The 16252-nt window shown below is 27.3% G+C and overlaps 4 protein-coding genes across 4 annotated transcripts; 1 reads left to right on the forward strand and 3 right to left on the reverse strand.

Moving 5' to 3' along the window:
* On the forward strand, nt 1–1417 carry LOC126901635 (protein FRA10AC1 homolog). Its single transcript, XM_050678262.1, has 4 exons — nt 1–293; nt 424–586; nt 840–999; nt 1068–1417. The coding sequence occupies exons 1-4, from the start codon at nt 196–198 to the stop codon at nt 1337–1339; spliced, it is 693 nt and encodes a 230-aa protein (XP_050534219.1). The 5' UTR covers nt 1–195; the 3' UTR covers nt 1340–1417.
* LOC126901632 (CUE domain-containing protein 1) lies at nt 1410–2995 on the reverse strand. The gene is made up of 5 exons (XM_050678260.1): nt 2414–2995; nt 2230–2359; nt 2048–2156; nt 1613–1705; nt 1410–1549 (listed from the first exon to the last, which is right to left on the reverse strand). The coding sequence occupies exons 1-5, from the start codon at nt 2698–2700 to the stop codon at nt 1419–1421; spliced, it is 750 nt and encodes a 249-aa protein (XP_050534217.1). The 5' UTR covers nt 2701–2995; the 3' UTR covers nt 1410–1418.
* A 5467-nt stretch (nt 2996–8462) lies between these two features.
* LOC126901619 (nucleolar protein 56) lies at nt 8463–16144 on the reverse strand. Its single transcript, XM_050678236.1, has 9 exons — nt 15995–16144; nt 12304–12508; nt 12065–12232; nt 11631–11829; nt 11250–11437; nt 9172–9424; nt 8896–9044; nt 8695–8837; nt 8463–8636 (listed from the first exon to the last, which is right to left on the reverse strand). Exons 1-9 carry the CDS (start codon nt 15995–15997, stop codon nt 8538–8540), a joined length of 1407 nt encoding a protein of 468 aa, XP_050534193.1. The 5' UTR covers nt 15998–16144; the 3' UTR covers nt 8463–8537.
* Nucleotides 13633–16137, reverse strand: LOC126901616 (RNA-binding protein 39). The gene is made up of 2 exons (XM_050678226.1): nt 15995–16137; nt 13633–15601 (listed from the first exon to the last, which is right to left on the reverse strand). The coding sequence occupies exon 2, from the start codon at nt 15588–15590 to the stop codon at nt 14091–14093; it is 1500 nt and encodes a 499-aa protein (XP_050534183.1). The 5' UTR covers nt 15591–15601; nt 15995–16137; the 3' UTR covers nt 13633–14090.
* Nucleotides 16145–16252: the final 108 nt, after the last annotated feature.

Consider the following 16252-nt stretch of genomic DNA (forward strand, 5'->3'; position numbering starts at 1 on the left):
AACAAAAGAATATTATGCTTAATTTTTGTATTTCTATCCACTCTATTGTTATATCCAATGATCTTTTAATTTATTATTATTAAGATTATTGTTAAAATTTTTTATAAAATTGTGCACTTTTATTCCTATTATGAAATTGTCATAGATTTTTATGTTATGTTTCATATCAAAGTTGTGATTAAAACAATATAAAAAATGTATATGGAACAGTTATCCAATTTACAACCATATGAATTACATAAAAAACTCTTGGACCAATATTTAAGTTTTTGTAAACGAAGAGATGCACAAAAGTATGTTTCCATAATCACAAGTGATCTATATATTTCTGCCACTTAGTAAAAGCAACAAAACTTTTTGTAAATTGTGAAATTGACCCTATTTTTAATCCATTTATTTAATCTTACATATATTGAATTTCAGAAATGAAAAACGAGATATTGATGTTATACAAGAAAATCATAAATTTGTTTGGGAAGATGATGATGAAATAGTTACATGGGAACAAAAGTTAGCAAAAAAATACTATGACAAATTGTTTAAGGAATACTGTATTTGTGATTTAAGTCTTTATAAAAAATCTAAGGTACATAAAGATACAAATAGAAAAAATATGCATTACCATTGTTTTACAATCATTAAAATTTCAATTCTGTTAAACTTAGTGTTTTTCTTTTTTTAAGCACGTGATACTAAGAAATTATTTAATTATTTTTGTAATAACTATAATAATATATATTATTAATGTTACATAGTGTAAAAATAAAGTAGTGAATGAAATATGAAAAATGAGACAGTTTTTATTTTACATAACTTAATTTATGTATTAATAATTTTAGGTAGCTATGCGCTGGCAAATTGAAAAAGAAATGATAAGTGGAAAAGGACAGTTTATTTGTGGAAATAAAATATGCAATGAATCAAATCACCTACGTACTTGGGAAGTTAATTTTGGATACATGGAACACGGGGAGAAGAAAAATACTTTAGTTAAATTAAGTTAGTCTATACTTAATGAAAAATTTTAGCAAAGAAATAAATTATAATTAATTAATATTTTTTTATAGGATTATGTCCTGATTGTTCAAATAAGTTGAATTATAAACAAAAAAGGAAAGAAATAAAACGTAAAGTTTTTAAAAGTACAAGAAATAAATTTAGTGAAAAATCTGTAAAGGACAATGATATAATAATTTATCAAATACCTACTTCTAGTAATACTCAATCAATACCCAGTAATGTTAATGAAAACAATGTTTGGAGTGAACAAATTCAAGTGGAAGATGAAAAACCTAGAGAAGATGATTTTGAAGATTACTTAGAACAGTTATTTTTTTAAATAAAATTTATTAACAATCATTTTATAACTACAGATACATGTATATACATGATAAATAAATAAATAAATAATGCCAATTTTAATGTTCTTCTTGTAGAAATAAATTATCTTTAGCATGGTTATCTCCTTGACCTAGTATATTACGTGCTGAAATCTTTTTCTTTTTTCTAGTAAACACTCTTGCAATTTGCATAAACTTTTTCCTTGAAGCTGTGAAAGAAAACAAAAATTATTATTAATTAATAATATATTTATTATTTCACCTTATCTTACCTTTTCCCATATTTTTCAATCGTTCTTTAAATGCATCATCATCATTTTGCATATTAGTAGTCACAAAAAATTTTTGTTCTTCCAAAGGACTATCTGTAAAAATATAATGTAAGTAATGTTAAAATTCCTAAGATATTATTATACACAGAGTGATCTTGCTTCATGTTCTGACAAATCATATAACTTTTGATTCATTTATTTTGAATTTTCTTTAAAATAAAAAAATATTTCACATTTTATTATTATATCCCACATGTATGACAATTATTTATAATATAATTATATTTGTACAGAATTTGTAGACTACTTAAAAATACATTAAAACTTTTAATATAATAAATAAATAGATAATAAATCAAATTAAGGTCCTGCATCTTAAAAATTTTAATTTAATGTAACTCAAAATAGTACTATTTTAATAGAAAACATTCGCACCTTTCTCTAAGCTAGAAAGAAAATACTCGTTTTCTCTTAGTTGTACAATAAATTCTTCATTTTGAAGTAAAATGGCTATTTGTTCATCATTGAGTTCATTATCTGACAACTATAATGATTGTATTGAGTATTAAATTTTGAGCAAACTACTCTCATAAATAACCCTTATTATAAATATTCACCTGAGTATTACAGTTAATAGTGAGTCTGAGGAAATCTCTAGGTAAGGGTCCTAATAATGGAGGATTCCAGCGCTTTGAATCATGATTATGCTCGTTAATTTGCGTAAGATTATGCAAAACATCTGGTAACCTAGAGACATTTTTTTATTAAACTATTGATTTTTATTTTATTTTAAATAAATACATAGAGTCCATAAAATTTTGTTGAGGTTTAGCATCTGGTAAACCACCATCGTCATTAGATATCGAACCACTTGGTTCGAAATCTATTCTACAATCATTGCTCATTGTAAGTAGTTGGTCAATAGTCGGATTGACACTTCCTTTATTAGAACGTAAAACATTTTCGATTACATCATTATCCAACGTTGGGAACATAAATCTAAAGTTATTCATCACTTCTTTAAAATCCAATCCAACAGCTGCTGCTGATTCTGAAGAACCTTTAACCTCTCTTTGCACGGTAGCCATTATTTTATTTACACTTAAAATTTATTTTTGAACAATTTAAACAATAATTCAAGAAGCAAATTTTAATAAAGTCCAACTAAGTTTTTCAAGAAGAATGTTTATTGAAGAAATAATAAGCAAGTAGTAAAATTTAACACTGGACACACATGACCAAAAAATCAATAATCCGCAGTGCTGTCCTCTAGGATTAGAAAAGTAACTTCATATTAAAGTGTACAATCCACACACTTCCATATGTGACATTGTTTATTATTTCTGACATTGACTGACACTTCTGACAGTAAAGTTGACAAAGGCTAATAAAATAAATAACTGAAGAAGTGAATTTAGTACAGAAATACCCTCTCAAGAAACAAATAAAAATCTATTCAGCATTACAAGCTCTGAATTATTAAATAAATAACTATTAATTAAATAAGGGTTGATATAAGCATAAAATAAATAAAGTCATTAAATTGAACAACAATTGTGAAAACAAATACACAATAATTTAAAATCTTCTCACTAAAATTTTTAAATATCTTATGAAAATTGTCATGAAATAAATAAAAATAAAACTAAAAGATTAAAATTTCATATATATTTGTAGGAAGAAAACTTAATTAAGAGTATCTTATTATATAATATAACAAGGAAAAAAACGCTTTTCTGGGAAAATTACTTAGCGTGCTCGGATTTTCAAATTTTTTTTTTTCAACGAAAGTACTCGGTCACCAGACTCCGGGAAAATTATTGGCGAAAGTCGGAAAATTTTTGCCGCTCGCCCGCGAGCGTTTTAAAATTTCGACCGTTTTCGAGAAAAACGCTCGCTGACGTCAGCGTTTTACGACTTAAGGTTTGAAATTTTCATCAGACCCGCCCAATGACATTCCTGAGATATGATAAAAAATCAATTCAATCCGTTCATTTTTCACCGTTTTACGAGCTTTTTTTTTTTTCATGCGCTCGTGACGCCAGGGCACGCCTCCCGAAATTCTTGCGACACTTTAAGACATGAAAACGATTTTTTTTACGATTCGCAATCATACCACGGCGTTCTGTACGTGTCGAGGAAGCGCCAAAAATCGGAAAATCCGAAATCCGACAAAAACTCTGGCCTCTACGAGCGTTTGAAATTCATCAAATTTTAACGGAAAATGACGATTTTTCTGTTTGCTAATAATACACATGTACGCGTCCTATTATATTATTTTTTTTTAAGTCCACGCGCATGGTTGTAATATGAGCAGTGATTCATTTCTGCTCATACGTTCATTATGAACCTTAATTATATGGTGTAATATGTATTATTATTAGGACACTATTTTGCATTTGCCCTATATTTATCAAGGAATGTTATATGTTATATATAAATTTCATGACGTTATAATTATATAAGTTTGTACTTTCATTATAAGAACAGTACTAAGTACAGAGTTAATAATTTTCTTTTTTCTCATATATGATGTATGAGACTATGAGTTTATCTTTTGAATTGAGATTCATCTATGATAATTATGATGTTCATCTATAATATAAACACAATTATTATAATTAGATTATTAATAATTTTTGTGTATAACAGGGGTGTATTTAAGAGAGATTGGGCCCTCTTTGAACAAGCGCTATCAATATTTTTTTAGGCAACTTCTAATATATAAGGACCTAATATCCTTTTTTTTTCATCATTACTTTAATTTTAGCAAAAAAATTTCTATAACATGTTTAACAAAGTAAAAAATATTAAATTTCCTCCTAAAATAATTTTTGAATAGGCCTAAAGGGAATACCTCATTAAGATGCGTCAACCTTATACCCAATACATTTTACTATATTCTCTTTTTGAATTTTCCTGATTTTAATAATAACATTTTTAAATATAGTTGTGTTACACTGATTCTGAAGTAATATATTTTCTGAAAAACACTTATCGTGCCCGGTGTAGCCGGGTACTTCTACCGGAATCAGTGGCCTACTTATGATGACGGCTCGAAGAGGCTTACGCGCCGAAGGCGCGTAAGGCTCGAAGGGCCCCGGGTCTGGGGCGGAGCCTAGTAATGTTATATTATAATATTCTCAGACAGACAATTAAAATTATAAACTAGTTAAGGGAAAACTTCACCTCCACACATACCTGACTTTAATTATCAGTTTATTCGATTAAACACTAATTATTTTTAGGCTTTTTATGAATTATACATCAATTAACTAATTAATTAAGCTGCCAATAAACCTAAAAGATATTTAAAAATGCAATTTTCATATTAGGAAAGCTGACCATAAATAGTTGTAGATAACATACATGTTATGTATTCCAAATACTTTTTATAAATGATTTCTTTTACTTCGCCTTAATCCCAAGTACTTGGGGGTCGGCCACCCTTATCCTAAACTTCCACTTGGCACGATCTCTCACATCAGCTGTCCTCATATCGCATTAAATAATATCCCTCCGTCCCTTTTTTGGTCATCCTCTACCTCTTCTTCCCTCTACATACTTTATATAAATATTAGAAAAAAAATGTTTATTTCACAATTTATATTTATTATATGTTATCATAGACATAGTATAGAGCAATATATTACAGATGTATTAGAACAATATTACAACTACTTATAATAAATATATCTGTACGAAAAACTTATTAAAGACCCGAAGTAGGCAGTTAAATAAATTATTTTATTTATTGTATTAAATATCATATTACTGATTTTATTAAGAATTAAGTTTCTTAAGATACTTTTTTTTTATTTATTTATATGCTAAATATGAATTTATTTGAATCAAATAACTTATATAAAGTTAAATTCTAACAAGACTTGTAAAGAAACACAGTAAAATTTTTAACTGACAAACTACAATGAAAACTTTTTTTAATCATTTTTTACTCATATTAAGCTAATTAAGGGCAAAAAAAGGTCAACAAAATTTTTTTATTAGCATAGCACTGCCAATGTAGGGAGGAACACATGTCATTATACTAATTCTAAATATGCAACTGAATTCACTAGATTCATTAATGTAAATTTTATACTAAAAATAGAGTACAAAATACATCTTATTAAATAATAAAATATTAGAAAATTAGCCAATGCTAGAAAAATTACTTAACGATGTCCAATTTTCAAAAAATTTTTTTAAATGAAAAGTTCGGTGACGTTATTCTCAGAAAAATTTTTGTAGAAGCATTTAAAAATTTTGTCAAAGACACATTATGTTACCGCCAATATTTTTCGATTTAAAATCTAAATTTTTTAACAAGCTTGCCCAGAGACGTTCGAAAGGTGTCCTGAAAATTTCATTGATATTTGTTGGTTTTTGACCAACTTATTAGTTTTTTTTGTTACTCTGGGCACTCCGTCTGTGTCGCCCGAATTTTTTGTGGGGCACTATCTCCATGAAAACTATTTTTTTTGGCTCATATATCATTATATATCATATATCATAGATATCTACACGCTACAGGGAAGGTAGAAAAATCCGAATATAGACCAAAATTCTACCCACTGTGAGCGTTTAAAATTTACATACTATTATCTAATTATATAATAAAACAGTTAAAAAATTATTTAATAATATTAGGTAATTAAATGAAAACGATTTTTTAATCCATGCGCATAATTTTTATTTGAACACTATTTTGAGTGTATGCGTTATATAATTAATTAGTTTCCAATGAGAAAATCACAAGAAAAACCTCGTCGTTGGCTTCCTGGGAATCGAACCCGGGACTCCTTGCACCAAAACACTGTTTCTACTTACAAAACTTTTTTTTTTTTTTTCCCCACAATCCGGCATACTATGGACCGCCCTGGAACTACCGCGAGGTATTGCTTCAGGGCGGCTACTTACAAGACTAACCCTGTAATATAGGTCATTATTTTGTAAAATTGAAAACAAAGCATTTTTGTAATGTTTGGTTTAACTATGAATTTCTTGATCTATTATTACAAAAATATAATATAGTCTATTATTTGTAAACCTAGATGTAGAACACTTTTGTAATGTTTAGATTAATTGTAATTCCCAAATTATTGTTACTATCAGGAAGTAAATATTTATAAACATTTTTGAAAATGATTACTATATGAATTTTATAAAAAGAAAAACAAAATATGTTAGTATATAAGATGAAATGGAATGAATTGAAGAGAGGTGAGAGAAAGAGAAGACCTCGGGAGACCGAAGGTAATCTCTTTCCGTATGGTACGTTTGTGACATTAAGTTTTTATTTTGTGTATTATTTATTTATCCGTTTTTAAGTGTATCAATATTTTATATGTTTTATTTTGATTGATTATATCTTTATTAACTACATTTTGCGTTATTATTGAACTACTATAACTATAAGTTAGAACAAAAAGATTGTTCCATATATAAATACAACAACCCCTTATACACAATTTCAAAAATGAAGTTACCAAAGATAGTGTGTTNGGAAACACTATCTACAGATTTGCATCGAAGCGTTTCTTATGATAGTGATTTTAATCACTGTCAGATATCATCTATACTTGTCCCATCTATGCCTCGTACACACTGTGCCTCGACCCCACTGTGCTACCGTTTTTTTAAATTGTACTCATTTTAATAGTTAAATTTTTGCTATACTAATTGTGAAATAATACTTTTTGTGTAAAAAACTATCGTGCGCGTCGTAGCCAGGAACTCCAACCGGAAACTGTGATTTACTCAAAGGGCTCGACAGATTGAGGAAGAACTTATTTTTTTTTAAATAAGTTCTTGCTAAGCCCCCAAAATAAATGAACGAATTATTGTAGATGACCTTTAAATAATTAATTGAAATATAAATAAAATTACTTTTTATTTCAATAATAGTTATTAACAATAAGTATAATCTAGTATTACTATAAAATAACATAAATACTATTTTTGTAACTATAACTTGTAATTTACGTTACTATCAAGCAACGTTACAAGTTACTATCGAACACTGAACTATAGGCGTTAAAGTCAAAAATAGTACATAGGACAAACATTTTTTTAATGTTATAGTCTCTATCTATTTCTCGAGAATCGCTTAACCATTTTTTTTGCTCTTCACTTCAAATAATAATCTTTCAATAATTGGAAAAAAGGGATAGAAACATACATCTCTTAAAAAACTAGGTTATTTATAGTTGGATGACTTTTTTAGTAATTAAAGAAAATATTTTTGAAAATATCCCAAAAATAGATTGCATTTATATATTTTGCAAATAAAATTTTGAAGCTATTATGAAAAAATCTATTGAATAGAAATTATTAATCAGGTTATAAAACTTTATAAACTTCAATAACAGAAGTTTTTAGTTGTAGCTAAGAGGTATACAAGAACTGTCTATGAACTCAGATCTTTAGGTCCTTAATGTGCACATAAATAAATTATGTCTTCAGTTCACATTCATTTATCTTTTAATTACTTGATTTACATACCAAATATTTACATGATAAATATCAACTAATCACCCACCCACTCCTTTTGAAGGTAGGGTTTTTTTTTACCTAGAACATATTTTTAATTTGTCTATGTCAGACAAAGATACTAAAAGAGGACTTAGATGTAATGCCTCCTAAAAATTTGAGTTAAAACTTTAGATTAAGTCCTCTTTTTCAAAAAATAGTTCTCACTTTAACAGAGATAGTGAAATGTCCCTCTAAAAATCTTTTCTAAATACCCTTTTCCCACCAAAAATAACTAAATTTACTCCTTTTTCAACTTATTAGATAATGAAGAATTAAAGATTATTTGAATATTGCAAGGAGAGAAAAATGATAAAAGTAAATTTTTTTTGATATTTTATTATAATTGTTATTATCAAAGAATAAAGAAATAGTGAATTGTTAAAAAAGTTATTTATTCTTCTCCATTTTCTTGATTCTCAACCTTCTTTTTTTTAGATTTCTTTTCCTTCTTAGATTTTTTACGTTTAATAATTGTATTTAAACTTTCATTCTAAAATAATAATAGCAAAATTATTAATAAGAAATAATTTTAATATTAGTCTATGTACTTGTTGCTGTAGAACAAGTGATTCTTGTAATGCCTCATGCATGACATCAACATTTTTAGGAGGTTTTTCACCAGTTTCAAAATATTTTAGTCTATCTTCACATTGTTGTTTCATTTTTTGTCCAAATATATTACATGGATTTTCTAAAAGTATTTATAAATATAAATCATTTTTTAAATTAAATAGTTAAATAAAAAATACCTGCAAACGCATCTATACGACTTGCAATACTCAATTTGTTAGAAAGGAAACGAGAAGCACGACCTTTAAATTGTTTCCCAGCACGACCAATGAACGTTGAATGATAAATTAAACCATATTTCGGTGTACTAGTTTTAGTTTTCATTGCCCTAAAATATTTAAAATTTTTTTTTCATTTCAGTTTAAATACTGGACAAAGTGAAAATATGTAACTGCTTAACATATTAAATTAAATGTAAAATTACTAAAATTAAAAACAGCCATTATAATACATACCTAAATAAAGCCTTTTCGGCACCTAAGATTTGAACCGTAGAAGCTGGACATTTCGCTAGATTTGTCAATGAACCAGCTTTCGAAATGAGACGTGCTCCTACTTGTTCACCAATTAAAGCAGCCATATTTGGAGCAACTGTGCACATTTTATTTTTCAAATATTCAGAGAGACTCTTTCTATACTCAGATAATGATATAACACGTTTGGTGAACAATAACACATTACACAAATCAACAGGAGAGATATCCATTCCTTTAAATATTCAAATAATGAGGATATAAATACAAGGTGTGACATAGAATCCTATCATATTTAAAATCTTTAAAACATCTCATAAGATTATCATACAAATTATATTTTTTTTTGTTTATGAAAAGATCCTAAAATTCACTAATTTTTATTTGACATAAAGTTACAGGATCATTTTGTTTTAAAAAATTACTTCACATAGATACCTCTTCAAAGTTTTACACAATTCTCATTCTGTAATCCACAATCACTCTTTTGGTCATATTTATAGAAACTTGGACAGATTATTTGAAATTACTTTAAGCTGAACAAAATTTCTTGGCTTATTGGCATAAATTTTGGATTTGAGAAATTTCCATAAATAGAAGTTTCAACAGGATAAATCCAGGGAGCATGGCAACCAAAGAAAATTACACGTGTAAGAGATTATTTAATTATTTATGTTTTAATACCGGTTTCCTACACAGTATGGTTATGTTGTCATCTTGCTGAAATCATTTCACAGTTTTTGTTTTCTCAATAAAAATATGGCCAAGATAAACTTCTGAATCATTCACTGGTAAATTTCGCCATAAACATTTTTACAATCGAATCGAACACATGATTTTATCTGGCTGACATGCTATGAGAATGCATCATATTGTGACTTTTTTCTATGGAATTTGTCGAATCCAAAGTGTAAGTGAATAAGCCAAGGAATCTAACACAGCTTTGAGCGAACATCAAAGAAAAATTGTTCAAAATTTCCATTAATATGACCAAAAAAATTATCGTTAATTTCAGAGCTGAAAATTATGTAAGACTGAAGACATCTAAATGATGTAATTTTTAAACGGGAAATACCTGTGAACATTTATTTTTTTCTTTTAAAAATTCATTTACCATCTGTAGAATGTATTTTCAGTGTTTGGAGCCTAATATGAAGTCTAAAAAGTCCCTATATAGTTCCCATAGTGAAGCCCTCTAAATCTACTTAAGTAGGTAAGTGCACGCTCACTCTTTACGACCTTAACCAATTCATTTTTGGACTAAACAAGTTTTCTAGTTCTCTTTTTGAAATAAGGGGTGGTCATTTCTAACAATTATGTGGCTTGTGTAATAGTCATTTTGCATAATGACTATATAAAAATCATTATAAACTATATTTTTCACAAACAAAAACAAGTTTTTTTTGTGCAATGTAACTCAAAATGTAATCAAACACTAGACCTAAAATTTTTTTTACGAATATTCCATAACTTATGGGCCTCTGCATGAATCTAAAATTTTAATTTAATAAATATTGTTGTAAAATAATTATTTTATGCAAAAAAAGGTTTTTTTTTTATTTTTGTCCTTTAATTTTTATTTTTCACTTTATTTGCTAACTTTACGTTTATGCAAAGCAGAATAAAATATTTTAATGAAAAATTTTTTAAAAAATTGATAACATAACATTAAAAAACCTGGGAGTTGCACGGCACAAACCCGAAGAGTCAACTTTAATGAGCTGTGACTCATTATCAATTTTTTATTATACCTATTAATGTCAATAATATCATGTAATTTTCAGAATAATAAATGCTTTTAAATTTTCATAAAAAAATAATTGAAAAATGTCATTTACAGATATTTTCCCCTTAATAACAAAATTATATTGTTGTAACTATTAATGTCAAATAAAAACTTATAATTATATAAAAAATATTTTGTATGATAATTTTATTAGAAGTTTTGGAGAATTTAAATACAATAGGATTCTGTGTATCATACTGCATAGGACTTTTTGATAATAATTTTATAAAAATGGAATTTATAGACTATCTAACATATAAATGACATCAATTACCCATAGATGATTTAGCAGCACTAAAAATAGCAGCTGCTTTTCCAGAATCCATAACAATTTCTTCTAAACCTTCGAACTTTTCATCAATGAGTTGTTTACGATCACCAATATATTTTACAACTTTAGCAAACAAATAGTTTTCAGGTACAATTTTGTAAAGTTCTGGGAAATGATAAGAATACCATTCTCTAAGACACAAAATAATTAATCATAACAATTAAGTACCTTCACAACAAATAATAAATTTTCAACTTAAAATTATTCCATAAAAAAAAATAAAAGTTAATTTTTATTATTTGTCAATTAAAACTTTATAACTATGTATTTAGAGTTTAAAATTTGTTATTTATTATGGATATATTATATAATACTTTATTATACCTTATACGCATAGAATATGTATTTAAATCCTTGTCTAATTGATCAAGTAAAGATACACTATGAATTATCATATTATCAACTTTGTTAACATTGAACTTTACTTTAGCTCTAGAATAGCTATGACCAAGACCCAACTGAGCTATACCTTCTAATTTAGGAGCAAATCCCTTCATTAGAGAAGGAAAATGATATCTTATCCCTACACAAATCAGACAGTTTATAATATAGTACTTACAAGTTTCATAAAAGAATAATAAATAGTATATTAAAAAACTTACCTGAAAAAAATAATTATAATTAATATTGTTATTTATTTAAAAAATATATATATAAATATTACACATTAATAATGATAAGCAAAAATTAAATGAACTCTGGATATGTTCAACTATATAAACTTTATTATAAAGCGTTAAAAATTGAACCAAACACACCTCTCAATATTTCAAGTACATAACCAGTATGTTGAATCTTAAGACCAAGTTTTTCATTTATGCTTGCCCCTAATTTGCTGTCAGATACTCCCAATAATACTTTTGACATTTTTCCCACTTTAGGTACATTGGTTTCTAAAAAAACTTGTAGACTCTCTGGCAATAAACCTACGAATGTTACAATAAATAACTTGATGAAATCAGGATACACAGCTATTGGTCATCATTTGTAATTGTACCTTCTGAAATGCTATTAATTGCTTCCAATGCATCAACAGATGTTTTGAAAGGAGCAAATGCCAATAACTCAACAATTTTTGTAAAGCGCTGTAAATCACGTACAGCTTTTTCAACTTGTGCTAATTCTGAACCTATATCTTCAAATTCTTTAACTTTAAACAATGTGAAGCCAGTGGCGTGCTCGTAAAGGATTGTTAGCTTTGCCTGTGGAAACGAAGACATTAGAACGAATATCCTTCTTATTTATAGTTTTTTTAAACTTAGCCAATATAAGTTATAAATATGTTATATCACCAAAATCCCATTTATACAATAATTATATCAAATTATCTGATTTTTTTAAAAACACTCATAAAGTAGTTTTCTGAAATGTTATGCATTTTTGAAAAATGATATAAATAAGTAAACAGTCAAATTGTAAAATATATAGTTTACAATTATAAACAAAAAAAGATTACAATGTAGTTAAGTTATAAAATAAATTGATAAAGCTATCAAAATAAGTAACAAGAAAAACAATAAATTTATAATTTAAAAATGTAGTAGTTATTGAATAATAATGAAGTTTAGTACCAAGACTAAAACTAAGTTATTAATAGTTAGCAGTATTCATAAAAACAATTATTTTAACAGAATTAGCAAATTATACAAAATACATTAATTTATAATTGAGCTTATTAATAAATCAATGTATAGTAATACTCAAGCAACTAACAAATGTACCACACTAAAAAATAGTTTTTACGTTGTGTAGCAAAATAGCTTATTTAAAATTAAAAACTCATAACTTCATTGAAGATCATAAAAAAATATCCTTAATAAAAGTATACATGAATGTATAATATACAAAATGCACTCAAAATTATTGTAAACTTCTTATTCTTTTATAAAGTTTAGATTCATAACATGATATAATGGAATCAGGATAATAAATTAAGGTATTAAACAAACATTTTATTAGTATCATAAAAATAGTTTATTGAATGATAATTTATTTACCAATAAGTCATATTAACACTCATTCATGGGTATACTATTAGATTCAATGTATTGACAATTTTTCATAAAATTTACACCATGTTTAAAATATACACTTCCATCTCAATGTTTTAATGAATAACAATTTTCACTTAGGCAATACCTTATATGGTTTAAACATATTATGAGATGACTTTTTCATAAGAAAGTATAAAAATACTTTGCAATTTTAACTATACCAAATCACGGGTATATTAAAAAATTAGAAAAAGGTAACATTGTAATTCAATGAGGATTATATGAAAAAAGTAACAACTATATTAAATAGTTGTACAATATAATTACAAATAAATCAATACAAGACTATGTGACATTTATTAGTGCATTAAAAAAAAAATTGAATTTTAAACATAATAATGTCAACTAAAGATATTTAATTAAATTAGTAGTAAACAGACACCAAAAAAAAAATATATATATATGTATTTATAAATAAAAAAGAAAAATATAAATATATATTCTTAAACTGAAGTCATGCCACTAATTTAATTGCGAATAAAATAGCATACCTATACTACAGACATCTGTCATATCATTAAGGCAATAAGGTGGAACTAAGAAGATTTGTGTATTTTGTGCAGATAATTAAATTTGATCACAACATTTAGTGGAACTATATGAAATATTTTTCTAAATAAAAATTTTAATGAATTATTGAGGCATTGTAAATTTAAGTATGAAAATAATGAAACATTATTTAATTTGTTAAATTTTCAAGAAAAAGTTAATATGAACTGTCATATAATAATTAGTTTTTATTTCTAGATGGCACCAACAGTTTTGTAAGAGAAGAAGTCTCTGGAAACAAATTGTGATAGTTTGCAACGGGTACATATGCTGCAGTGATCACTCTTCCACCAAACCACCTTCCATGTAATGCAGCAACTGATGCAAGTGCAGTTTCAATAGTCGTACATTTGACATAGACATTGCCCTGTGGTGATGCTTTATCAACATAAACGTGAAGGACTCCACCATGTTTGTTACATTCTTCAATAACATCATCTTTTATTTCATTTTCCCAATTGGTACTTTCAGCAACATCTTCTTTATTTGGATCAAACATATTAGCCAATAAAAAACACTGAGTAGCAATAGGAGGTGTTACTTGAACAGTAGGTGTTGTTGACGTAGGAGTTACTCCAGTAGCAACTTGCAAGGCATTAGCAGCAGCTTGAGGAATTGGAAAACCAGTACCTTCTGCTAATTTATACATTAATTGTAGTCTACCAGTAGCTCCCAAATCATATCCAGCTCTATCTAACTCATCAACTTCAAATGCAGTTTTATCATACATTGAATGATTTTCTGTAACATGACCAACTTTCATTGGACGTCCAGCAATTTCAAACCCATTTAAATGTTCAAGAGCTTTTTTAGCATCTTCTGCATTGCGATAAGTTAAAAAACCATATCCTTTTGATCTTCCAGTTTCAGAATCCATCATAAGCTGTATATTATCAACATGACCAAATGGTTCAAAAATACCCCTTAACATATCTTCTGTGATGTTATAATGCAGTGAACCTACATATAATTTCATAGGTCCATAATGAGTACGTTGTACCATATTAGGCATAGAATTAGCCATTCGATTTTTTTCAGCTTGAGTAGGTTGTACTACTATAGGAACACCAAGAAGTTTTTGTCCATTTAAACCCATAGCTAAAGGTACAGATTCAGGATCTTTAAATTCTATATATGCTATTCCTTTAAAACGTCGTGTTTTATTACAAGTAATCATTCTAACATCTCTAACTTTGCCTACTGATGAGAAAAATTCTTCAAGGTCTCTTGCTCTAATAGTTTTAGAGAGCTGCATACAAAATACAGTTCTAGCATCTCTTTCTTCTGGTGTTAACATACTAGCTGGTGGTACTTTAGATGCAAGAGGAGATGGTTTTCTACCATAACGAGGAGGAGGCAAAGGAGGTCCATATTTAGGTAACTTAATAGGAGATTTCGTTCGACTACGCTTTTCTTTAGATCTTCGACGAGAGTGTCGATCCCTTGAACGACTACGATATCTATCCTTAGAACGACTTTTATGTCTATGTTTACGATCTTTAGATCGACTTCTTTTACGAGATTTATCACGAGATCTAGATCTAGAACGATGACGGCTTTTATGTGACTTTTCTTTACGAGATTTGTCTTCAGTACCGTTACTATCTTTAGGTTGTGATTCAGGTTCTTTTTTGTTATAAGGGGCTTCAAGCAATGCTTCTATGTCAAAATCGTCTGCCATTATCAATTTGACTGGAGATGAAAGGAAATGGCAGGAAAAAAATTGTGTAACAAAACAAATAATATTAGTTCGACTAAGCTTCGGACTTAAAAATATGGTTTTCTAAATGATTTCAAATAATAAGACGTGATTATGCAACTCAAAATTTAAGTTCAATTTAATTAATTCCTGTATATATCAACACTACTTAGTTATCGAATGCTTATAGTTAACACAGTATATGCACTTTTAGAACACATTCTACAGACCATTACACATATTGCTTAAAAACCAAATCATCTACCTATAAAGTGTTTATAAACTTTGAATAATTAAAAAAATCCTTTGTTTTTTATATCAAAGTAGGAGAAAGCACTGAACTGCATAATCACCGAATGTTAACAAGATTATAATTCTTTACTTACCATTATCAATAGTAAAGTGAAAATATACGAAGAAAATGTATAGAACTTCAGTTAGAGGTGATGTATTACAATTAACAACATAATACTCACAATAAATTGATTTAACATAGAAAAATACGTGCACTAAAAAAACCACAAAACTGTATTCGACAAAAACGTGTTTACAGACGCCTCACATAACGCCTGCTTAGATATCTAAATAATTGAAAAAATATGGACCTTGTAAAGTATAAAATGATGAGGGGGAGTACCAACAAC

The sequence above is a fragment of the Daktulosphaira vitifoliae genome, unplaced genomic scaffold (genome assembly GCF_025091365.1).
Source record: "Daktulosphaira vitifoliae isolate Bord-2020 unplaced genomic scaffold, ASM2509136v1 Scaffold_3, whole genome shotgun sequence".
Classification (NCBI taxonomy): Eukaryota; Metazoa; Arthropoda; class Insecta; order Hemiptera; family Phylloxeridae; genus Daktulosphaira; species Daktulosphaira vitifoliae.

Excerpts from the sequence above, each read along its gene's own strand:
- LOC126901635 (XM_050678262.1), top strand. The coding sequence starts at position 196 with ATGTATATGGAACAGTTATCCAATTTACAACCATATGAATTACATAAA. Across the intron at positions 294-423 it reads AAACGAAGAGATGCACAAAA|AAATGAAAAACGAGATATTG; the intron begins GTATGTTTCCAT and ends ATTGAATTTCAG. Across the intron at positions 1,000-1,067 it reads AAATACTTTAGTTAAATTAA|GATTATGTCCTGATTGTTCA; the intron begins GTTAGTCTATAC and ends ATTTTTTTATAG.
- LOC126901632 (XM_050678260.1), bottom strand. The coding sequence starts at position 2,700 with ATGGCTACCGTGCAAAGAGAGGTTAAAGGTTCTTCAGAATCAGCAGCA. Across the intron at positions 1,706-2,047 it reads TCTTTCTAGCTTAGAGAAAG|ATAGTCCTTTGGAAGAACAA; the intron begins GTGCGAATGTTT and ends ATATTTTTACAG. Across the intron at positions 1,550-1,612 it reads ATTGAAAAATATGGGAAAAG|CTTCAAGGAAAAAGTTTATG; the intron begins GTAAGATAAGGT and ends TTTCTTTCACAG.
- LOC126901616 (XM_050678226.1), bottom strand. The coding sequence starts at position 15,590 with ATGGCAGACGATTTTGACATAGAAGCATTGCTTGAAGCCCCTTATAAC.
- LOC126901619 (XM_050678236.1), bottom strand. Across the intron at positions 11,438-11,630 it reads ACATATTCTATGCGTATAAG|AGAATGGTATTCTTATCATT; the intron begins GTATAATAAAGT and ends TTTGTGTCTTAG. Across the intron at positions 8,838-8,895 it reads TCGTATAGATGCGTTTGCAG|AAAATCCATGTAATATATTT; the intron begins GTATTTTTTATT and ends AAATACTTTTAG.